Source organism: Eubalaena glacialis, chromosome 4 (genome assembly GCF_028564815.1).
Source record: "Eubalaena glacialis isolate mEubGla1 chromosome 4, mEubGla1.1.hap2.+ XY, whole genome shotgun sequence".
Taxonomy (NCBI): domain Eukaryota; kingdom Metazoa; phylum Chordata; class Mammalia; order Artiodactyla; family Balaenidae; genus Eubalaena; species Eubalaena glacialis.
In genome coordinates this window covers 120,520,783-120,546,479 of record NC_083719.1, presented here as the reverse complement: position 1 = coordinate 120,546,479, position 25,697 = coordinate 120,520,783, and the positions used below count along the sequence as shown (strand labels likewise).

General features: G+C 42.3%; 1 protein-coding gene across 6 annotated transcripts in view; it reads right to left on the bottom strand.

Moving 5' to 3' along the window:
- ARHGAP26 (Rho GTPase activating protein 26) overlaps positions 1-25,697 on the bottom strand; it is a 496,856-nt gene that overhangs the window by 102,138 nt on the left and 369,021 nt on the right. For all 6 annotated transcript variants that reach the window (XM_061189774.1, XM_061189777.1, XM_061189778.1 and 3 more), the window contains exon 18: positions 10,262-10,421. In XM_061189774.1, coding sequence (XP_061045757.1) covers positions 10,262-10,421 — 160 coding nt within the window. The remainder of the gene's footprint in view (positions 1-10,261; positions 10,422-25,697) is intronic.

Genomic DNA, 25,697 nt, shown 5'->3' with positions numbered 1-25,697 from the left:
TCTTCTCCTCTGTTTCCTACTTAGAGAAGTTCCTTTAGCATTTGTTGTAGAGCGGGTTTGGTGGTGCTGAATTCTCTTAGCTTTTGCTTGTCTGTACAGCTTTTGATTTCTCCATTGAACCTGAATGAGATCCTTGCCGGGTAGAGTAATCTTGGTTGTAGGTTATTCCCTTTCCTCACTTTAAGTATATCATGCCACTCCCTTCTGGCTTGTAGAGTTTCTGCTGAGAAATCAGCTGTTAATCTTATGGGAGTTCCCTTGTATGTTATTTGTCATTTTTCCCTTGCTGCTTTCAATAATTCTTCTTTGTCTTTAATTTTTATCAATTTGATTATTATGTGTCTTGGCGTGTTTCTCCTTGGGTTTATCCTGTATGGGGCTCTTGGCGCTTCCTGGACTTGGGTGGCTATTTCCTTTCCCATGTTAGGGAAGTTTTTGACTATAATCTCCTCAAATATTTTCTCGGGTCCTTTCTCTCTCTCTCTTCTCCTTCTGGGACCCCTAAAATGTGAATGTGGCTGTGTTTAATGTTGTCCCAGAGGTCTCTTAGGCCGTCTTCATTTCTTTTCATTTTTTTTTCTTTATTCTGTTCTGCAGCAGTGAATTCCACTATTCTGTCTTCCAGGTCACTTATCCGTTCTTCTGCCTCAGTTATTCTGCTATTCATTCCTTCTAGTGTAGTTTTCATTTCAGTTATTGTATTCTTCATCTCTGTTTGTTTGTTCTTTAATTCTTCTAGGTCTTTGTTAAACATTTCTTGCATCTTCTCGATCTTTGCCTCCATTCTTTTTCCGAGGTCCTGGATCATCTTCACTATCATTATTCTGAGTTCTTTTTCTGGAAGGTTGCTTATCTCTACTTCATTTAGTTGTTTTTCTAGGGTTTTATCTTTTTCCTTCATCTGGTACATAGCCCTGTGCCTTTTCATCTTGTCTGTCTTTTTGTGAATGTGGTTTTTGTTCCACAGGCTGCAGGATTGTAGCTCTTCTTGCTTCTGCTGTCTGCCCTCTGGTGGATGAGGCTATCTAAGAGGCTTGTGCAAGTTTCCTGATGGGAGGGACTGGTGGTGGTAGAGCTGGCTGTTGCTCTGGTAGGCAGAACTCAGTAAAACTTTAATCCGCTTGACTGCTGATGGGTGGGGCTGGGTTCCCTCCCTGTTGGTTGTTTGGCCTGAGGCGATCCAACACTGGAGCCTGCAGGCTCTTTGGCGGGGCTAATGGCGGACTCTGGGAGGGCTCATGCCAAGGAGTACTTCCCAGAACTTCTGCTGTCAGTGTCCTTGTCCTCATGGTGAGCCACAGCCACCCACTGCCTCTGCAGGAGACCCTCCAACACTAGCAGGTAGGTCTGGTTCAGTCTCCCCTGGGGTCACTGCTCCTTTCCCTGGGTTCCATTGTGCACACTACTTTGTGTGTGCCCTCCAGGAATGGAGTCTCTGTTTCCCCCAGTCCTGTCAGAGTCCTGTAATCAAATCCCGCTAGCCTTCAAAGTCTGATTCTCCAGGAATTCCTCCTCCCGTTGCCAGACCCCCAGGTTCGGAAGCCTGACGTGGGGCTCAGAACCTTCACTCCAGTGGGTGGCCTTCTGTGGTATAAGTGTTCTCCAGTTTGAGAGTCACCCACCCAGCAGTTATGGGATTTGATTTTATTGTGATTGCACCCCTCCTACCGTCTCTTTGTGGCTTCTCCTTTGTCTTTGGATGTGGGGTTTCTTTTTTGGTGAGTTCCAGTGTCTTCCTGTCGGTGATTGTTCAGCAGTTAGTTGTGACCCTGGTGTTCTCACAAGAGGGAGTGAGAGCATGTCCTTCTACTCCGCCATCTTGGTTCAGGCTCTTCTCGCTTCTAAACAGGTGCTGTCTTGAGGGTGTGTGGATGTGCCAGGGACAACATAAAGCAGTTCAGGAGTTATCTTCATTTTTAACCCTTTGTCTGAATGTCTAGTGTTAATTCTCAGTAAACAATGAGGGAGAGGGAGGAGGGGGAGGAGGGGGAGGAGGAGAAAGGGGAGGGGTGGAGAGGAAAGGCCATATGTTTTAGCCAGTTAAAGCACAGAAGCCTTTTTCCTTCTCTTCAAAAAAGATGTTTTATGAGGAAAAAGAAACTGAATTTTCTCACCAGGAGAAAACTCACTGTCTTCTAAATGTCAATTTTAAACACAAAGATGTTTTCCCAGTTTTAGACACTGATGAGTTAGCTCTCCATACTGAGGCTTACAAAGGGTATGTGAGGACTGAACTTGTCACTACCACCAAATGTTGCATGCCCCCTGGTTATGTAAAAAATGGCAGTGCTGAGGAGAAACAGAAGACCATTGACAGAACCAAGAAGATTTAGAAAATATAAACAGACCAATCACAAGTAATGAAATTGAAACTGTAATTAAAAATCTTCCAACAAACAAAAGCCCAGGACCAAATGGCTTCATAGGAGAATTCTATCAAACATTTAGAGAAGAGCTGACACCCATCCTTCTCAAACTCTTCCAAAAAATTGCAGAGGGAGGAACACTCCCAAACTCGTTCTATAAGGCCACCATCACCCTGATACCAAAACCAGACAAAGATATCACAAAAAAAGAAAATTATAGACCAATATCACTGATGAACCTAGATGCAAAAATCCTCAACAAAATACCAGCAAACAGAATCCAACAACACATTAAAAGGATCACACACCATGGTCAAGTGGGATTTATCCCAGGGATGCAAGGATTCTTCAATATATGCAAATCAATCAATGTGATACACCATATTAACAAATTGAAGGAGAAAAACCATATGATCATCTCAATAGATGCAGAAAAAGCTTTTGACAAAATTCAACACCCATTTATGATAAAAACTCTCCAGAAAGTGGGCAAAGAGGGAACCTACCTCAACATAATAAAGGCCATATATGACAAACCCACAGCAAACATCATTCTCAATGGTGAAAAACTGGAAGCATTTCCTCTAAGATGAGGAAAAAGACAAGGATGTCCACTCTCACCAGTATTATTCAACATAGGTTTGGAAGTCCTAGCCACGGCAATCATAGAGGAAAAAGAAATAAAAGAAATACAAATTGGAAAAGAAGAAGTAAAACCGTCACTGTTTGCAGATGACATGATGCTATACATAGAAAATCCTAAAGATGCCACCAGAAAACTACTAGAGCTAATCAATGAATTTGGTAAAGTTGCAGGATACAAAATTAATGCACAGAAATCTCTTGCATTCTGATACACTGAAAACGAAAGATCAGAAAGAGAAATTAAGGAAACAATCCCATTTACGACTGCAACAAAAAGAATAACATACCTAGGAATAAACCTACCTAAGGAGGTAAAAGACCTGTCTGTGTCAAAGAAGACACAAACAGATGGAGAGATATACCATGTTCATGGACTGGAAGAATCAATATTGTGAAAGTGACTATATTACACAAAGCAATCTACAGATTCAATGCAATCCCTATCAAATTACCAGTGGCATTTTTCACAGAACTAGAACAAAAAAATCTTAAAATGTGTATGGAGACACAAAAGACCCCGAATAGCGAAAGCTATCTTGAGAAAAAAAAAATGGAGCTGGAGGAATCAGACTCCCTGACTTCAGAGTATACTACAATGCTACAGTAATCAAGACAATATGGTACTGGCACAAAAACAGAAAAATAGATCAATGGAACAGGATAGAAAGCGCAGAGATAAACCCAAGCACCTATGGTCAACTAATCTATGACGAAGCAGGCAAGAATATATAATGGAGAAAAGACAGTCTCTTCAATAAGTGGTGCTGGGAAAACTGGACAGCTACGTGTAAAAGAATGAAATTAGAACATTACCTAACACCATACACGAAAATAAACTCAAAATGGATTAAAGACCTAAATTTAAGGCAGAACACTATAAAACTCTTAGAGGAAAACATAGGAAAAACACTCTTTGACATAAATCACAGCAAGATCTTTTTGGATCCACCTCCTAGAGAAATGGAAATAAAAACAAAAATAAACAAATGGGACCTAATTAAACTTAAAAGCTTTTGCACAGCAAAGGAAACCATAAACAAGGCAAAAAGACAACCCTCAGAATGGGAGAAAATATTTGCAAACAAAGCAACTGACAAAGGATTAATCTCCAAAATTTACAAGCAGCTCATGCAAGCTCAATATCAAAAAAAATCAAACAACCCAATCAAAAAATGGGCAGAAGACCTAAATAGACATTTCTCCAAAGAAGACACACAGATGGCCAAGAGGCACATGAAAAGATGCTCAACATCACTATTAGAGAAATGCAAATCAAAACTACAATGACATATCATCTCACACTGGTCAGAATGGCCATCATCAAAAAATCTACAAACAATAAATGCTGGAGAGGGTGTGGAGAAAAGGGAACCCTCCTGCACTGTTGTTGGGAATGTAAATTGATACAGACACTATGGAGAACAGTATGGAGGTTCCTTAAAAAACTAACAATAGAACTACCATATGACTCAGCAATCCTACTACTGGGCCTTTACCCTGAGAAAACCATAATTCAAAAAGAGACATGCACCCGAATGTTCATTGCAGCACTATTTACAATAGCCAGGACATGGAAGCAACCTAAATGTCCATCAACAGATGAATGGATAAAGAAGATGTGGTACATACATACAATGTAATATTATTCAGTCATCAAAAGCAATGAAATTGGGTCACTTGTGGAGATGTGGATGGACCTAGAGTCTGTCATACAAAGTGAAGTAAGTCAGAAAGAGAAAAGCAAATATCATATATTAACGCATATATGTGGAATCTAGAACAATGGTACAGATGAACCTATTTGCAGGGCAGGAATAGAAACACAGACATAGAGAATGGACGTGTGGACACGGGGGAAGGGGAGGGTGGGATGAATTGGGAGATTAGGTTTGACATAAATATACTACTATGTGTAAAACAGATAGGTAGTGGGAACCTACTGTATAGCACAGGGAGCTCAGCTCGGTGCTCTGTGATGACCTAGATGGGTGGGATGGGGGGGGCTGGGAGGGAGGTCCAAGAGGGAGGGAATATATGTATACATATAGCTGATTCACTTCGTTTGTACAGCAGAAACTAACACAACATTGTAAAGCAATTATACTCCAATAAGAAAAGGAGGGGGGGGAATATGTTCACATGTTAAAAAAAAAAAAAAAAAGAAACGCTGAGCAGTTGCAGCCACTAATAAGAAAGGGAAGCCTCTCCAATGGGAACTACATGCAAACCTGCCAGTGATGGGGAGTGAGGCATTCTGGGAGATCATCTGCAAAAATGGCAGCCCACAATTCCTCCCACGCCTGTGCATGCACACTGCTCCTCCCATCCAGAGGTGGGGTCTATTTCCTGCCCCTTCAATCTGGCTGGACTTGTGACTTGCTTTGACCAACAGAATGTAGTTGAAGTGACACTTTGTCTATTCTAGGCCTAGGATTTCAGAGGTCTTGCGGCTTCTGTGTTTGCCCTCTTGAGTTTGGCCTGGACTACTAAATGATGAGAGATCCCATGGAGAGAGAGGGCATGTGGAGGAGGACCAAGGTGTCCCAGCCAACAGCTAGTACCAAGGTCCCAGACATGTGGAGTAAGGTCATCTTGGATCCACCAGTTGCAGTAAAACCACTGCAGCTTGGAACACACATGAGCCCTCCCCAGATTTCTGGTCCACAGATTTGTGAGCAAAAAAAGTCATTGCTGTTTTACGTCACTAGGTTTGTAGATGATCTGTTATGAAGCAACAGATAACTGAAACAGACATCTTATGGTTCCCTATCTCTCTCTCTCTCTCTCTCTCTCTCTCTCTCTGAGTGGCTCCAAAGGCTACATGCCTGGGTTTCTATACCCTCCTTCTGTGCTGTTTTCTACTTATTCCTGAGTCCCTCCCAATTTTATTCCAAGGCACAAAGTACACATCTTATGTAAAATGATCTTAACAACACGAGAGAGAGTATTATACCACTAACTGTGGGAGACATACAGTTAACACCTGTATTAGGGCTTGTTCAAGCAAGAGGGCATTTGCTATCAAATGCTTGTTGGGGGACAAGATGAAATGATGCTGTTGGAAAGCATTTCTTCAAGTGAGGTTTCAGGATTTTGTCCAACTTCTGACAATAAAGTTAGAGAAGTAGTCACGTACGACATTTGTGTGTGCATTCATGTCTCTAGAAAATTACAGCCAAGCCTAAGGGAACGCTCATTAAATACTGTTAACTAAGATCTTCATATTGTGGATTTTAAAGGAAGATGACAATATTCACCTGAGGACAAAAACATGCTCTGTTGATGGATAATGTCAAATTCCCTTGGCAGGAAATTCCTCCAAAGCATTGTCTCCAGAAAGCCAGGGGCTCTCAGGACGTGGCCATGTATGCTTTGGGTTCCTGTGAGGTGAACATCACAGGTTTCCAAAGGAGGCTAAGGCAGCATCTGCTGACTTTATACCAGATCAGGCCTGAAACGACATTTGAAAAGGAGTCAAACTGCCTTATTCTAAGTTGTTTTTACCAGAAAGGCAAACCTGATGAATATTAACGACTTTCTTCCCAGAATCATGTACATACAGAGGTCTTGCATATAACTTTGGCCCATCATGGATCCCAGGTTAAAAACCTCTATCATGGTGGTACACTAGCTCCCTCAGGACTGGAGACATACACTGTGTTGCAGCCTTCATCCTAGGAATGTTTCCACTGACACTCCTGCACTGGCTTCCACAGGACCATAAATCTCACTGTGAATCATCCCACTCTCTCGCAGAGACTAATGAAGAAGAACATATAATGAAGCACTGTAATACTCTTTTAATATGTACCTCACCAGATACACAGCATAGAGGAACATAATTTATAATCCACCAAACCAGATGAGTATTTTCACCAGTTCCTGCCCATATACTTGCAGGCCTGGCCATGCATTTCATATTTCATTTCTATTTCTATACTTTGTGCTCAAGGCGGGATGGCTGCTTGTTTACACAAGTTTCAATATTGTTATTAGCAGTATCCAGTCTTTTTCCTATCATGCTACTTTTGAATGTTTTCTGGCTTTAAAGGCCCAAGGACACCAAAAAACAGTTAAGGTTCAAAAATCATTAGATGTTGCCTGCTATAAGCTCGTATATACCCCTTAGGGACGTGAAACATAATCAAACTCCTTAAAAATCTGTCTCAACATTTAATATTATTTTATTTAACAAAAGATTAAGTTTAAAAATTATCATTTTGAGAAAGGGGCATATGTGACACTCAGAGATGGACTTATGCTCTATTTTCAGAGAATTCTGTTGAGACTCCTAAAAACAATGGTTTACAGTTATTGACACTTACTCCTTGCTGGATTCTTGGCTAAGTCTTTTACGTAAATCACCTTATCTAATCCTCACGACAAACCAGATGAAGGGAGGTGGCTCACTGGCTAGCTGGTCATCAAACTTGCTTCCCTTTGCTCTGCACAGTTGGGTGCTTTCCCAGCCTCCCTTGCAGTTGGATGGGGTCACATGACTGAGTTCTGCCAATGGAACAGCGGAGAAAATAAGGAAAGCATCTTCTAGGCTTGGCCCATATAAACTTACTCAATTCTCCTTGCTCTCTCATTTCCCCCACCAACTGGTCGATTGCAGGGATCTGCAGAGCAGAAGGCAGAGAGCTACGAGATGGAAGGAGCCTGGGTTGCTGAATCATGGTGCAGTATCCCACCCCCAGAATACCCACAGTAAACTGGTATGTGAGCAAGAGATAAACTTCTATTGTCCTGAGTCACTGATATTTTGGGGTTATTTGTCACAGCAGTTACACTGTACTGAAAGTACTTTTATGAGCATAGAGAGGTTGAGTAATCTGCTCATGGTCACACAGCTATTAAGAGGTAACAGATTTAAATCCAAGTGGCTTGTTTTTAGAAAACATGTTATTAACTGCTATTTGATTATATTCCCTTTTTCCAAGTTCATTTTCATCATACATAACATAATCTTCTTTTATACCTGATTTACTATATTTGTGGGAAGTGGTTGGACAGAGTCCAAAGTTTGAGAGAAAGAGAAGATAATTTCTTCAAATAAATTATCTGATTTCATATCTCTTTATTAACCATGTAAGAAAAAGGCTATGTTGTTTACACAATTTTGCAGGAGACCTCTGTTACTCTGTGAAAGTTTATGTTCAGAGATTCTTTAGTAATTACTAATGCTCTATAACAAATTATCCCCCAAACTTAGTGGCTTAAAACATTTAATATCTCTCCCATTTTCTGTGAGTCAGGTATTCAGGAGAAGCTTAGCTCAGTGGTCTCTTATGTGGTTGCACTCAAGGTGTCAGTTGGGGCTATATCATCTGAAGGCATGACTAGGGCTGGAGGATTCACTTCCAAAGTGGCTGACTTACACATGGCTGGCAACTTGGTCTGGTTGTTAGTAGGCAGCCTCACTTTCTCTCCACTGGGCTGTGTGACCACCATCACAACATGGTGGCTTGCTTGCCCCGGAGTGAGCAAGTCCAGAAACCAAGGCAAATGCGACAAGGTCTTAGGACTGCTCAGCAAAGTCACAGACCATTATTTTTGCCATTTCCTATTGATCAATTCCTACTGATCACATTGGGATCAGTGCCGATCGCTTATTCACAGTTGGAAGAGGATACACAAGCGAGCGACTACTAGGAGACAGGGGTTACTGGGAGCCACTTTGGAGGTTAGCTACCACAAGAGCCCATCCATTCATCCAACACATATGCAGTGAGCGCATATTGAGGAACTGGGGACAAAGCACAGAACAAAACAGACCAAAGTCCCTGCTTTCATGATACACACATTCTAGAAGAGGCCGGAAAGGCAATAGGTGTAATCAATAAGTAAATTATATAGTATGCCAGAAAGTGGTAAGTGCTATGGAGAGAGACAGCATGATCAAGGGGAGGGGGAATGCTGGGGTTGAGACTGTTCGCAGTTTAAAATAGAGAGATGTCGGTGGGCCTCACTTAGGCTTGAAGGAGGTGAAGAAGTATGCCAGGAGGAAGAGTGTTCGAGGCACTGCGAACGGCAACTGCAAAGCCCTTGAGGTGGGAGTGTGTGCCGTGTGCAAGGACCAGCAAGGCAGTCAAGGTGGCCGTAGGAGGGAACTCAAGGAGAGGGCTGTAGGAGGTGAGACGAGGCAAGTAACAGAGGGGAGAGCAGAGACCCTGTAGGACATTCAAGGCTCCTGGGAGAGCTCTGACTTTCACTCTGTGAAATGCGAAGCCACTGGATGGTTCTTAGCAGACAACTGATACTATTTGATCTAACACTAAAAAAGTCTCATTCTGGTGGCTTATAGACAGGCCAAGGGTGGGAACAGGGAAACAAATTAGGAGGCTCCTGTAAAAATCCAGACAAGAGCTGATGATGGCTTATTTTGGAGTGTCATCAGTGCAGGTGGTTAGCGGTCAGATGCTAGATTTATTTGGCAGGTGACCTAGTGCAATTCATTCACCTTTCTAGGTAAAGGTTTTATTTAGGAGGAACAGCATTTTTATTATATCCCAGCACCTTGGGCTGTCAAATGGTGCCCTAGGGGGCCCTGCAGCTTCTGAGAAGCTTCAGAGGGATGTGCTATCAGGAACTGAGGTGGGAGAGATGGGTGGAGTTTCATGTCCCCCTACCCCAGTTTTTAAGGGCAGCTGTGTTGACATACTTCATTACGTGGGGTGAGGGCAACCTTCTTAAGACAGACCAGAAACTCCAATGCCCTAAAGGAAAAGACAGACACGCCCCCCCCCCCACACGGTATGAAACAATACACCATTTATAAAACTATAAGGAAACTATAGATTAGGAAAAATATTTGAAACACACATGAAAATAGTTTACTATTCCTAATATTTAAAAAAAACTCAAAAATTCATAAGAAAACAACCAAGTTAAAAAAAAAAATTGGTAAAGGGCATTTTCAAAATGAGGCTCCTAGTAGTACCTCGTTCACCGGATTGTTATGAGGTTAAAAGGACAGCATATGTAAAGTGCTTAGCACACAGTTCCTGTTACAAAAGCAATGCCCAATGTGTTGTCCACCACTACCGTCACCACAACCGCCACCGTTGCCACTGCTGCAATCCCAAGATGACTATCACCGCCACCATCACCACCACCAGCAACTTCGTCATCATCACCACAGTGTAAAAGCCACCACGGATGTGAACCTGAGTCAACCCTGTAGGCCAGTTTTAACTTAGCTCCCCCCCAAGTAAATTCTCCACTTGTGGTGACCAATGATATATTACCTTTTCATGATTTTCTATTAGGATCTCAATGACAATGTTCTGAAACTTGATATCCATGATGGCTGCTACCGTTTCTTCCTGAGGACGCAGCAGGGTGGGTCCGAACACCACGCCAAGGTTTGCCACCGTCATCAAATTCTGCTTGTGGTTGTTAGCAACGCTGGAAGGAAGGAAAAGAAATGGCACAAATGAGAGAAATAGTGTATGAATGGACAGCTGACCTCCTGTACCCTTCCTATCTTCAGACGCCTCATCTGGTAGGAGCCAGATCTGGGGACATGTTCGGATGCCTCTGGAGTCCAAAGAGAGACTTTTCTACTCCTATTTTCGTCTACCAAAGGTTCAGAAATCTCCAGTGTTTGGGCTGTTTTGCTATTTCAGGATACGACACTCCTTACAATTTCCATTTTGCCTAAAACAACCAACCAACCAACCAACCAACCAACCAACCAACCAAAGCAGCTTGCCTTCCAAAATGTGAACCTTTGCACATTTGAATCTCTATTCTGCAAATCCAGGTAACTGCTAATCCCTCTTAGTTAAAACTTTTATACTTGGCTGCTGCTTAAACCGCTGTGATCATTAGCATTTTCTCTAGTGCAAATATTAAAAACTCCTGATGGCTTTAATACATTTGCAAATATAGGCCCAAAATAGACCTAATTTTTTTAAATGGGTAGATCTCAGTCAGGAAATTCAGCACTTTAGGCTCAAAGTATTAAAGCCCCATCATATTAGACACGTGGCTTACATTAAGCCAAACATGTTGCATAAACAGAAATAAAAATGCACTACTGTACATCCATGTATATGGCCGTGTTTATATTGTCACTTACTCTCAAAGTCCAAGGAACACACAGGGTCAGGAGTATTGGGGCTGAGTAAACTGCTAAACACATATGCATATTTCTGGATAAACAACTACTCAAAACATATATCTGAACTCCACACCCAGGGCACCATGACCTAGCCATAAAATTTCATTGTTCATTTGCTGGCCCCATGTACAAAAATATACAAATTATCTATTGGCAACAAATAAGTTAAAAGTTAAGGCCACTCAGTATTGTTAAGAAAATGTTAGGGGCTTCCACCTTATATTTCCACCTGCTAGAAGAAGGAAACTATTCATTACTAGAAACTAGAGAGAAATTGGGCAGAGACGGCAGTTTGCACAGACATACCTCCCTAGCATTTAGTGCTATTTATACTGAGTATTTGTTTTTCACACAATTCTATAAATGTTTGCACTGTTTCTCTTGGATACTTCTATTTTGTAGAAGGAAAAAGAGGTTCTACTGCTTTAAGTGCTGGTTTTGAAACTGAGCCTTTACTGAATACTACATTAACCAATTTTATCAGCAGATGTGTATTTTTCTTTCATTTTCTAGGGCTAAAAGTCTAATTTCATATAAAGCTCCTCCTCTGAAAGGGATGGTTAGGTCTATGAAACGTGAACTGTGGAACAGCCCAGTCAGGAAGGGAAGTTGCTTTCTGATTGCTAAACAATACCTGCAGCAAGGAGATGTTGCCACTGATGCCTTGGCCTGTTTCTGGTCCACGTAATAATATTTTACAAACATTTTCTGAGTTCTAGCTGAATCTCCTGATGTTACTTATAGTTTTCCGTTCTACCCAAAACTGTATCAGGTTTCTAGTCTGACAGTGTTAAAGCAAGGGGAAAGGCTGGCGAAGGGGAAAGGCTTTGGTTCTGGGCCTCAGTCAATCAGCAAGTCTGCATATTTACAAGCTGCTTGTAACACCACTACTTTCAACATCAGTTCCTTTGTGCGGGAAGTGAATTCCATGCCTTTATACTTCCCCTCCCAAATAAGCCAAGTCAGTAGACTTACCCTCTTGTCACAAAAGTCCCTGTGTAAATGAATCAACAAGCTATTTATGTATGAAAGCACTTTTAAATTGTAGACCAATATAAAAATATAGGGTTTGGATGACGATCACTTTCACCATCACGCTTCTCAACACAATCTGACTAAAGCAACAGCCTCGTAACGAGGCTCTCTGACTAGACTCTCTGGGTTTGGCTGCACCCTGCCTGCCACCACCAGCTACTGTCTACAACTTAGCTCCACTCAAGGCAGTCCTCTGTTGAAAACTACAATGGCCTCACACCTCATTGGGTCGCTGAGAGAGAACACAGTGACACAGTGTATGTGCAGCGTTCAGCAACGCTTGCACAGCTGGAATGTTCTGATAATGGTGACCATAAACCATTGGTGGGCTCCATTGTTTTTAATGTCAAACTCCTATGACCTAGCACAGCTTTTCCAACTCACCTCTAAGCCCTCTGTCACCTCCCAGCTCTGGGTCTCTGAGCAAGGGACTCAATGTTTAAGCTTTGGGTTCCTCATCTTTTAAAAAAGGGGGTGAGGTGAATAATACATCTACTTCATGAGGTTGTTGTATCAGTTAAATGTGTTACCGTGTGGGAAATGCAGTGATGATTATTATAATCATTCACTACCCATCCTCTTTCCACTTTCACATCTATCTGCCTTTGTCAATCCTCTCCCTAGAACGTTCTCTTACCCTTCTTCCTTTGCTTGGCAAACTGTTGGTCTTCAAGGCACAGCGCCAATGGCTCCCTTCCCTTCTGAAGTCTCTGTCTAGTCTCTCCCCAGCCCTCCACCCCTCAATGAAGGCAGGAGTGTTGGCCCCTGGATTTATCACATGTTATTAAGGTCTCGACTGCTGCCTTAGGATAGACACCGTGCTTATTTTAGTTGGTAGCACCAGCGCTGAGAGCAGTGCCCGGCCCAGGAGAAACACAACAAATGTTCAATGAGGTGTTAAAAGCCGACGGGAGTTTCTGAGTAGACATTAAACAATAATTCTCAACCCAGCTACTTACTCAGAAAACCTCAAATTATTATTGATGATTTTTGGGGAATGTATCTCAACTCTCCCAACCTCCCTTTTCAAAGTCTGGAACTGTGTTCCATTTCTTAGATTTAATTAATGAGCAATAATTACTCCGATTTACTGGCCCAAATGACGAAAGGCATTTGGAAAAAAGCTATGGTAATTGTGGATAAGCATCTCTGAATATAAATAAGCTTGAGGCTACCCAACATAACTCATTTCCTTTTTAATGATCCATTTTATTTTAGAACTTAAAAAAACACATTGATCTAAGTCTTATGAAACTTTTGGGGAAAAAGGCTATACCTTTCATGACTAACTACCATTATCTTTTGGCACACTGAGGTAACAAATTGATCTATCACTTGATTATTACTGCTCACAACTTGGTACAGCTATGTTCATTACTCCAGAATGAATTATTAATGGCTGGAGATTGCTATGTATCCCAGAGAGAAAGGCACAGACCTCAGTCTCTGCTGGCACCAGCCATCCATTATAACTTGATGCATTTACCCATGTGTGGGAGGAGGGCTGGCAGAGCACTGGGAAGCCTGGTGTAGCCGAGGCCACGGGGCTCATTCATTAGTGAGGTCTATAAAACACAGAGAACTTGCTTTCCGGGTTGGTAACTGAGCTGCTTGAGCTCTTCCCCACACAGCCCAGAATGTCATGTTGAGTCTTGACTTAAAATCCACACACAATAGTCTCTTATGCATTATTGCATATTCCACTGAGGGAGTCTTTGACAGGCCTTCCCTAGGTCCACGTGGACTCTTCTGTGGAGACTTCTAAGACAACTGCCAATTCTACAGGCTTCCTTTGCAGGCGGCAGAGAAACAGTTTCCACATGCGATTTTAAGGGAAAGCCCGGTTCCTTTTGTGACTCTTAAGAGTTTGCCACATCAGCTGAGAAGCAGGGCATCTCCTGAGGGGCATGCCTTCAGGGAAGTTGGTGGGGGATCGGCACCCCATGTTCCCTGTGGTTCCCTCGTGAATTACGGTTCATGAGGAAAGAGCATGTTCCAAGGAAAATGGCCATGGCAGAAGGGCCTCTTGCCACCTTTGCTTCAAGGGAAAATGGATGGGGACTCTGGATTGGTCTGATACCCTTTGAGAGGCAGGAGGTAAATTACTTCCAGATGAAGATGGTGGTGGGGGAGTACTATGAGGGGAGGAGAGTGGAGGCAACTCTTTTGGGGCCTGTAATGCAGAGATGCCCATGCTGTTCTGGGGATCACATCTGTCTTCCTAGCATTTAAATGAGAGTCAGAGCTCTGGAAGTGCTGAGCAATACTTTATAACCACAGACTGGTCCTGATGTACCAACAATACCTAAGCCTGTTGCTAGGTCTGCAAATAGGTTTCATCTTGAGGCCTGCAGTGCTATGTCGAGGAGTGTCAAAGTTGCATCCTGGCTCCACTGGACACAATGTGGTGACAGATTAGCACTATCTGTGATGAACCAGATGGGTGGAGGTTACAGCACAGCAACACTTTTATCTGCCATCCTTTATTTGTTTGTTTCAGCTTCCAGTGTTAAGTAATGATAACTTAGACTTGTAAGGTGTTTTAGAGTTTACAGGAGCTCTGCAACACTTTTTAATGTTTGTTTGAACTTCATATAAGTCTAGAATAGTAGCTCTCAAACTTTCTGACAATAACCCACGGTAGGAAACATATTTTCCCATATAACACTTCACTAGTACATATATACATATATACACACATAGAGAGAGGTACACACACATACATACTTGCATATCAGAAACACAAGTTACTAGAAGCACAAGTTTCAGAAACAGTAAGTGTGATAAATTCTGTTATTTTTTATTCTATTCTGGTCATTTTTCTGCTACTAAATCAATTTTACAATCCACTAATGTGTCATAACTTAAAATTTGAAAAACGCCATTCTATAGGTATGGAGTACAAATATTATTTCCAATTTATAAATATGGGGGGAAAAAGGCTAAGGGAGACAGGATAGCACAGGGAGTGGAGTCATACAGAGATTTCCAGCTGGATGACAGGAGGCAGGTCACTTGGCTTCTTTAAACCCCTTTCTTCACCTATAAAACACAAGCAACAGTACCTACCTCATAAAGTTTAAGGATGATTAATAAGACTAGGTGAGTCAATCTCTTGGCCTGAAATAATGGCTTACTAAATGACAGCTAGTATTGTTCATGGTGGTGGTCAGGGTAGTGGTGATGACAGTGGTGAAAGTAGCAGCAAGTGCCAATTTAAGTCACACTGTAAATTGGTGGTGCCACCTGGTGTCCTGCTTCTGCCTGGCGCAAGGAACCCTGTCTCTTCCACCTGTATTGCAAGGGCTATCTTTCTCTTCTGGTTATCCTTTTTTTCCATTTCTTCTTTTTTAAAAATTATGAAATACTTCAAATCCACAGAAAAATTCAAAATATATTATTACTTATTTTCTATCATTACCCTATAAGCACCTCACATGAACAGGCTGAGAGCCTCATAGGAAGCTACAGCAAACCCACCACACTCACTTTGCCTTCAAGGGAACCAACTTGCCCCTGGCCTGCCTGGCAAGTCCTCCCCTAACCGCCCACCTGCCTGCAAAGCCCAGTTCTAGACACCTCCCTGACGGGAGGCCACACAGAGCTCTAAGTGATTATGTTCACAATCAATCCCGTGGGACATTTCTACCCTGACTGCTTCCCTTCTCATGAGTGTCTCAGGACTGGGGGCTGGATCCAGATCGTGGAGTACATCCCCTGCAGCACACAGGCAGGCACTGGGTAGGCCCCAGGTTTCCAATTCGGAAAGTAGTTGAGTGGGTGGGCACCTAAGCTGCAGTAAATATCACTTATCTCTCTACTACCCTCTCAGGGATAGAGAAGCTCCATAGAAGGATTAGCTGGAAATGAAGCTGCTGGAACTATACTTTTTTTGTGGCTATCCAAGGCAAGTTTAGTTTCAAGGGTTGTCAGTGTGGCTCCTTCCACCAACTTCAACTTCATCCTTAGTACAGAGTGGGGAAATGGTGGGGGGAATCCTCACCACCACTGGCTGCGAGTTTTCTACTGAGTCAGACTGTGTGTGTGTGTTGCCTGGATACCACCTGAACTCGGTGAGACGGGACCAGTCTGGATGGTGCTGAGGAGGCTTCTGCCAAGGAAATCCATCAGAGCCATAAATACAGCTTTGCTGGGCTGTCCTGATGGCTGGCACCAGAATGAGAGTTTAAAATAAATTTTTCCGTGTACTTACTGGGGTCATGCTCACCAACCATATTTAACATCTTTCTGGGAATGGTTATCCAGTGAGAAGCCAGATTTGAAGCTTTGAATAACTGAGTGCTGCTTATGATGGATACTTTTACCCAGTATAATCTTCAAGAGAGCTCCTTGAGACAAGTAGGTAAGACTATCACTGCCATTTTACAGATGAGAAAACTGAAGCACTGAGAAGTTAAGTGATTTGCCTGAGGTCACACAGCTAATGAAGGGCAGAGCCAGGAAAGGAACTCAGGGTGGCTGTAGAGCCCATAATCTTCATCTTAGCACTCTGCTGCTCCCACACAACTAAGGGTCAGTTCAGCTAGGCTAAAAGAGGCATTTTGTTTCCTCAGAAAATCCAACCACAAATGAATACATGGAGCAGTTACACGCTTGGGCATGTGGGAGAAAAAGTAGTGGTTATTAATAGAGAGAAAAAAAAAGCTGCTCCCTCATTCACCACCCAAATTACTAAACTGGAAGAAGGAAAGAAAAAGCAAGAGAGAGGAAGAAAAAGCATGTATGCCTATGAGAGTGATACTGGACTAAATATCATTTCTACTCCCTTCCTGAAGTGGCTTCATGCTTGACAAAAACATGAATATGATGAAATATCCCTCAAATATGACAGCATTCCATTTGTAGTTGGCTGGCAGAGTCAGAGAGCTGCTTTCTAATAATGAAAGAGTGAACACCTTAAGACTGAGAGAGAAGAATGAATTAAAAGGAAGAAAGGAGGATGGGCCAAATGGATGATTTCGAGAGCCCCCTCAAAAAGACAATTATGGCCGTATGTGCATCCCTGCAGGCTGCTCTGCTTTCAACCAACGGTCTCAAAGCTCTGTGAATAAGTACCAACGTCTTCTCTGTTTCTGGTGAAATGTGTAAACTATATTTCAGACGGATAAACATCACTGCTAAGATGTTAAGTATTGACAAGTATCATATACATCGACTTTAACGCCCGCTTACAGAAGCCCACTTGGTACTGAAAATTCTTCAGAGAAAAGGAAAAAGGATTTGGGTAAATGCAGCAAAGTCAAGGTACCTCTTGGCATATAGACTGCAGTCTAAAGTGGAGATTGTTCTAAAATCTGAGCGTGCAACCAGCTCTATTTCCCCTCTGGTCTCCTCCAATCCAATACCACTACCTGTTTAAAACCCACCAAAGGCTTCTGACTGTTTTTAATTACAGGTTAAAAACCCTTGGCCTGCAAGATCCCACATGACCTAGACCCTTCTCCACCATGCCTCCCTTGGCTAAAACTGGGCTAAAACTCTCGTTAGGCCTGGGTGCCTTCCTTCCTAATGCTAATGCTCCCTGACGGGGAAGCCCTGCAGCCCCTCTTGATATGGCTCTCTCCTAACTTATCACTCTCACTTCCCAAAGAGGTCTTTCTGGACACCCCATACCAGGTCAGATACCTCATTACAAAACTAATTCCTCAATTCTCCTTCCTAGCACTTGGTGAATTGTGTCACTATTCACAGAATTGTCATTGTCTGTCTCCTCCACTTACTAGAAGTTCCAAGAAAACTGGGATGGCATTATCCTCCCTTACTGTCCCATCGCCAGGGCCTAGCACAGAATTTGCCCTTATCAGGTGTTGGGGAAAAAAAAGAACACATGCATGCTTTGGGAGGCCACCTTCCTCTGAGGTTCTCAAGGCTCAGCTGCACTGAATGCCTGGTTTAAACTTCCACATAATCTACCGGTGTCTCAGCACCTTTGCTAAGTGGGACAGTGGTCAGGGGAGTGGCCAGAGCAGTTCACCCTGACCCCGACAGCGTGGAATAAACCAGGCAGCTCTCATTGGCCACAGTGCTAATCTGGAAGGTACGAAGGCCATAAAGTACTCATAGGGTATAATTATCATTATCACATGAGTGATCTAATATGCATTATAAAATACAGCATAAGCTTACCATATTATACCAGTCTCTTTCCAATATACTTAAACCTTCTAGGATAGTGTCTCCTGCATCTCACTTTTCCTTTTCTTATCCCTTTCTGAAATCCCTTTATTTCCTGCCTGCCTTAGATTATTAACATCATCATCAACAATAACAGCAACTGATACTGACCGAGCGAGCACTTCCTGTGAGACAAGCATTAAGCACTGCAGTGATTACCCCATTTGATCTTTACAATAACCCTATGAGGTAAGTTCCAACACTATCCCACATGAGGAAGCTAAGGCTCAGAAAACCCAGAAATTTGTCCCAGGTCACATACTGAACAAGTGGTAGGGCTGGAATTTGATGTCAGGCAGTCTGCAGTCCAGAGCTACTGCTCCTAGATGCTCTCTGGTACAATGCAGTGCGTGTGTGTGTGTGTGTGTGTGTGTGTGTGTGTGTGTGTAAACATGTGTGAGATATAATATATACAGTATATAATCTGCCATTTTTATCTCACTTGCTCTCTTCTTTTCTACATAGCCTAGCCTTAAAGAGAACATGCGTAAAAGGAGAACCGGATTATTTTTAAAAGGATGATTTGAAAGCAAACAAGGATATTAGGTTCATCTCTGCCCATCAACAGCATAAAACCCCTAAGCTTTTCTACTGGGAGAAAACTAATCTGGGTCATGGGAATTACTGGCCCCCTCCGGAACAGGCCAGGTTTCATTAACCATAAGAATTATACTTTTGCTGCTAAGCTGCCTAATTTTTCTAAATTAGTCACAGTTGTTTAGAGACTAACAACAGGCCAACCTGAATTCTATTTGCCCTACATGGTCTCAGCTACTTGGTATTTGAATAGTTTTGTGCACATGGAAGGCACATCCCTTCAGTCTAGGGGTTACTGGATAGACTTCCCCGCTCTGGTCCTGGCTGGTTCAGGCTCTGGCCTGTAGCTGTATTCTTGGACCCAGTCCACAGGCCCAGATGGGGAAGCACAGCACCGGTCCAGGGAACTCTGCTTCCTGGAAAATTACTTAACTATTTCAAATTACATAACAATCCATTATAAAGTCCAGTGTAACTGTCATTTCCAAAGCATTTTATAGTTTTAAAAGTCCTTTCACATTATCGTTGATTGATTGATTTTGAGGCTTATGTTCTCCAGTCTCTAGAGAGATGCTGGAGCACAGAGGAGGCATAATAGTTGCACCGGTGCATGCCAACCTGATGTCACGGAGTACTGCAAATATATCAGTTCCTGCTGGTGGTGACACTTCCTTCAATGGCTCAGCCTCTCACCTTTAGGAGAGCACTGTCCAGAAAGGCAGGCCATGGAGAAATTGCCTTAGGACTTTCTACTGCCTATTATGTGCCAGGGACTGCTTTAAGTGCTGGGGATACAGCCATGAGCAAAACCATCACCCCCAACCCCCAAATTCCCTGCTTTAAAAGCTTAAGTTCTTTTGGGGTTGGACAGACAATAAGCAAATAAAATCTAGGGTGGAAAGGGAGCACTGGGGGACTGTCTGCAGTTCTAGGCACAGTGGTGAGGGAAGGGGTCACTGAGAGGGAGGTATGTACTAGCGACCTGAAGGAGGGAAGGAAGCAAGCCACGTGGATCTCTGGGACGAGAGCTCCAGGGGAGCAAAGAGCAGATGCAGATGCCTCAGGGAGCAACCTGTGGGGCACGTTGGCAGCACCAGTGAAAGCCAGCGTACCTGCCGCAGAGCCATCAAAGGGGAAGGTATCAGGAGCAGTCAGGTCACAGACTCAGAGGCGGGAAATCCTTGCAGGCCACTGTAGGAGCCTCCCTCTCCACTCAATGAGATGAAAAGCCATGAGAAAATTCTGATCAGAGGGATAACATAATTAGTTATGCCTCTCTGCAGACTCAGAAAGGTCTCACCTACTAAGACTTAAATGCCCCAATTCCATGGGCACAAGAGATATAAGAACTTCACAAACTAGCATAAGGCCCCGTGAGAGAATTCAAGACACGCGAAACCCAGAATATGCTACTTTTCATATTTATTTGAGTAACTGAAATGTGTAAGGCACCGTGCCTTTGCATCTATGTCTGTGTTAACGTGGTAGGTCTCTGAAGTTGTTCCACATTTTTCCCTTTGTCATTGTGCTAAGTCTTCCCCTGACTTCCCCACTGGGAGGTTGTAAAAGAACAGAATGTTTAGCCAATGAACTGGAGGCCTAGAGTCTAAGTAACAGCCTCTAGGTGCTAGTTACCTGCTACCTAGCTAATAGTCACCCACAAAGAACACCAATATTAAACATGTTATGTAAACATTTATAAAGCCCATTGAACTGAACCATCTTAACAACCTTTAATTAATTACAAGAACAGATCCATATTACTAGACCCATTTTACAGATGAAAGGTCAGGGACAAAAGGGGCTACATCAAAGGTTAAGGGATTGGCCCTTTACCATGTGACTTAGCTCCAGTAAGAATAATGGCTCTAAGACTGAGCAGTCAGGGGTTCTCACTTTCCATGAAATGCTAACCTCGTTGCTGCTTCTATGAAATGACGATAATTCTTTCAGGAGGTAGAATCAAGATTCCAAATCCACTGATGGGATTATGGGAAATGTTACTGAGGGAGAAATTGACAGATTGAGAGAGAGAGAGAGAGAGAGAGAGAGAGAGAGAGAAACACGCATCCATACATGCAAGCACAGACACACACATATGCCCTGGGTAATCTATCCCCTTTCATGAAGATTTTTCAAATAAGGGAAATAACCCATCTGACTGGCATAGTTTTGAAAAGGAGTGTACCTTCACCTCAAAAAGGAAACCGGGACAGAAAATTACATTCCTTGCCATGAGTCTGAAACAAATCAAGAGGCTTAGGTTGAAAAAGCTGGCTTTATTTCAAGGGCCAATGTACCAAAATGACTGTAATTTATAAATCTATATGTACTATCAACGAACTTCTGAATTACATGTGGATAGGCAATTAATAGAGAAAACAATTATTTCAAGGTGTCCTGAAAAGTTCATGGCTGTTCATGTACAAGAGCTGACACTCCTTGGAAAAGTTCTGGAGATCAATTAGTACTAACCATGAAAGATGAAACCCCAGATCTCTAACATCCGTGAAGAATTATGTGGGCAGAACATCCACATTTTTATATATGCTTACATGTCTGATGCTAAAGAATAGAATTCTTAAAAAAAAAAACAAAGAAACCCCAACAACATACATTTCACAACCCATAAAAATTAGAATAAAAATCTGAGTGAATGACATCTTACTACATCTCCCCGTTCCTGAAGTTCTATACAACATCTCCTAGCTCCTTGCTGCACCTAAATTGTTATCTCCCAAAATTTTAATGTAGTCCAAGCCTAAGTCAAACAGCAGCTCATCTTATTTATCTATACATATAAAATAATCGTGTTTATATATAGTGGTACATGTTAGAATAAGAGTGAAGAAACAAACCCTTCTGTTACATTTATTGCCTTAATCACAAAAATAGATTCATCAGGGAATTATGCCAGGAGAGTTCTTTTTTCAATGCATGCCAGGCAAAACCTGATTTATCCTCCTCATAGGCAGCACAAAACTTGAAACTCACTGAATTCTGCTACTTTGGGAGCAAATTATAAAACAAAGTACAGTGTCGACAAACACGAATTACAGATCCAATGTGTGAAAACCAACATATCATTAGGCAGAGAACAGCATATAATGTCTAGAAACAGAGACACAAATGATTCAAACAGTGCAGTTGAGATCTGGGTCCCGATCTCCCGTCATTTAGGCTCTTGGTGAGTATCATCTGCAAAGCCCAAACCCAATACTTTTCAGTGGGGAAGTCAAGGTGTTTAATGACCAGCTTCCGGAATGCTTCCAATTGTGCAGGCATCAAACCCCGACACCTTAGCTCTTGTCATCTTGCTCTGCTGGGCTCTTCGGAAAGGTGAGTGAAGAATGCCAAGCTGCTGGCAGCGGAGACGGGGGAGAGAATGCAGCGCAGGCTGAAGAAACACTTTGAGGACCCAGTGGTGCACAAAGCCCAGGAGAAATGCCATCAAGAAGTGACTTTAGCAGACCAATCTGGGTATGTGTCAACCCGCAGAGATGAAATAACTTAATGAACATCAGGTTCTCAGGTAACTCCAAACCCCTCACTGTGGCCCATGTGATTTGACCCTGCCTATCTCTCCAACCTCTTGTCATGCTGTTCTGCCCTCACTCTCAAGGTCCAACTTCCCTGGCCTTCTGCAGGCCCCTACACATACCACGTCCGCTCATACCCAACTATGACTGAACACCCATGAGATCCCACACCCCCTTCTAGGCATTGCAGCAGGGAACCAGAAAGGCAAGATCCCTGCTTTCAATATGTTTGCATTATATTCCAATTGGGAAGACAGTACACAAATACATCAGTAAGAATATCTGACTGTGAAAGTGGCCAGAAGAAATAAACAGGAGCATGTGATAAAAAGCAGTGAGAAGCACTATTATTTAACATTGTTTTGGAAGTTTTAGCCACAGCAATCAGAGAAGAAGAAGAAATAAAAGGAATCCAAATCGGAAAAGAAGAAGTAAAGTTGTCACTGTTTGCAGATGACATGGTACTATACATAGAGAATCCTAAAGATGCTACCAGAAAATACTAGAGCTAATCAATGAATTTGGTAAAGTAGCAGGACACAAAATTAATGCACAGAAACCTCTTGCATTCCTATACATTAATGATGAAAAATCTGAAAGTGAAATTAAGAAAACACTCCCATTTACCATTGCAACAAAAAGAATAAAATACCTAGGAATAAACCTACCTAAGGAGACAAAAGACTTGTATGCAGAAAACTATAAGACACTGATGAAAGAAATTAAAGATGATATAAACAGATGGAGAGATATACCATGACCTTGGATTGGAAGAATCAACATTGTGAAAATGACTATACTACCCAAAGCAATCTACAGATTCAGTGCAATCCCCATCAATCTACCAATGGCATTTTTCACAGAACTAGAACAAAAAATTTCACAATTTGTATGGAAACACAAAAGACCCCAAATAGCCAAAGCAATCTTGAGAAAAACAAATGGAGCTGGAGGAATCAGGCTCCCAGACTTCAGACTATACTACAAAGCTACAGTAATCAAGACAGTACGGTACTGGCACAAAAACAGAAATATAGATCAATGGAACAAGATAGAAAGCCCAGAGATAAACCCACGCACATATGGTCACCTTATTTTTGATAAAGGAGGCAAGACTATACAATGGAGAAAAGACAGCCTCTTCAATAAGTCGTGCTGGGAAAACTGGAAAGCTACATGTAAAAGAATGAAATTAGAACACTCCCTAACACCATACACAAAAATAAACTCAAAATGGATTATAAAGACCTAAATGTAAGGCCAAACACTATCAAACTCTTAGAGGAAAACATAGGCAGAACACTCTATGACATAAATCACAGCAAGATCCTTTTTGACCCACCTCCTAGAGAAATGGAAATAAAAACAAAAATAAACAAATGGGACCTAATGAAACTTAAAAGCTTTTGCACAGCAAAGGAAACCATAAACAAGACGAAAAGACAACCCTCAGAATGGGAGAAAATATTTGCAAGTGAAGCAACTGACAAAGGATTAATCTCCAAAATTTACAAGCAGCTCATGCAAGCTCAATATCAAAAAAACAAACAACCCAATCCAAAAATGGGCAGAAGACCTAAATAGACATTTCTCCAAAGAAGATATACAGATTGCCAACAAACACATGAAAGAATGCTCAACATCATTAATCATTAGAGAAATGCAAATCAAAACTACAATGAGGTATCATCTCACACCGGTCAGAATGGCCATCATCAAAAAATCTACAAACAATAAATGCTGGAGAGGGTGTGGAGAAAAGGGAACCCTCTTTCACTGTTGGTGCGAATGTAAATTGATACAACCACTATGGAGAACAGTATGGAGGTTCCTTAAAAAACTAAAAATAGAACTACCATACGACCCAGCAATCCCACTACTGGGCATATACCCTGAGAAAACCATAATTCAAAAAGAGTCATGTACCACAATGTTCATTGCAGCTCTATTTACAATAGCCAGGACATGGAAGCAACCTAAGTGTCCATCGACAGATGAATGGATAAAGAAGATGAGGCACATATATACAATGGAATATTACTCAGCCATAAAAAGAAACAAAACTGAGTTATTTGCAGTGAGTTGGTTGGACCTAGAGTCTGTCACACAGAGTGAAGTAAGTCAGAAAGAGAAAAACAAATACAGTATGCTAACACACATATATGGAATCTAAAAAAAAGTGGTCATGAAGAACCTAGGGGCAGGACAGAAATAAATCACAGACCTACTAGAGAATGGACTTGAGGACATGGGGAGAGGGAAGGGTAAGCTGGGACAAAGTGAGAGAGTGGCATGGACATATATACACTACCAAATGTAAAACCGATAGCTAGTGGGAAGCAGCCACATAGCACAGGGAGATCAGCTCAGTGCTTTGTGACCACCTAGAGGGGTGGGATAGGCAGGTTGGGAGGGAGGGAGGGAGACGCAAGAGGGAAGAGATATGAGGACATATGTATATGTATAGTTGATTCACTTTGTTATAAAGCAGAAACTAACACCCCATTGTAAAGCAATTATACGCCAATAAAGATGTTTAAAAAATAAATAAATAAAATAAAAGTTAAAAAAAAAAAAGCAGTGAGGAGAACCAACTTAGGCAGGCTGGGGAAGGCCTCTAAGGGGGAGATGTGTGAGCTGAGCCCATTCATCAGAGTGCAGTCTGGAAGTCTACAGATGAGGAGAATACAAAGTGCACGTGCAAACACACAGGCAAGTAAGAAGTCCTATCTTCAACCACAAACATCAGAGCCTGCCTGAGACCTCTTTAAAAGTTATATGCTAGAGGAGTTCGCTTCCTTTTCCACAGGAATTCCAAAGTCTGTGTCAACAGCTCTTTAGCACAAGTCGAAGCCCTGGGATCCTTGCCACCCCTATGGTTTCCCACACAATGATGAGAACGCCCCGCAGCTTTCAGCGGCTCACCCCACCCCATCCACCTCTGTGGCCCCAACCCAGTTCGGAAGTGGCTCTTCCTGAAAACGTGTCACTAGTAGACCTACTGCTCAGTCTTGCAAACAGAAGGCCACCTTCCAGGAATTTACATGAAGGAGAGAACCACATTGCAATCTTGGTGACAGGTGCTAGCATGTGGTTGAGCTATGTGAAAAGCTAAACAATCATTAAACAAGAGTGGGAAACAAACAAAAGAGGAACCCTTTAGAAAGATGAAGTGTGTCTGGAAAATTTGAGGGGAGAAAGTAGCAGGGTTCAGGGAGCCCTGCTACTCTACGGAAGGTAGGATTCAGAGAG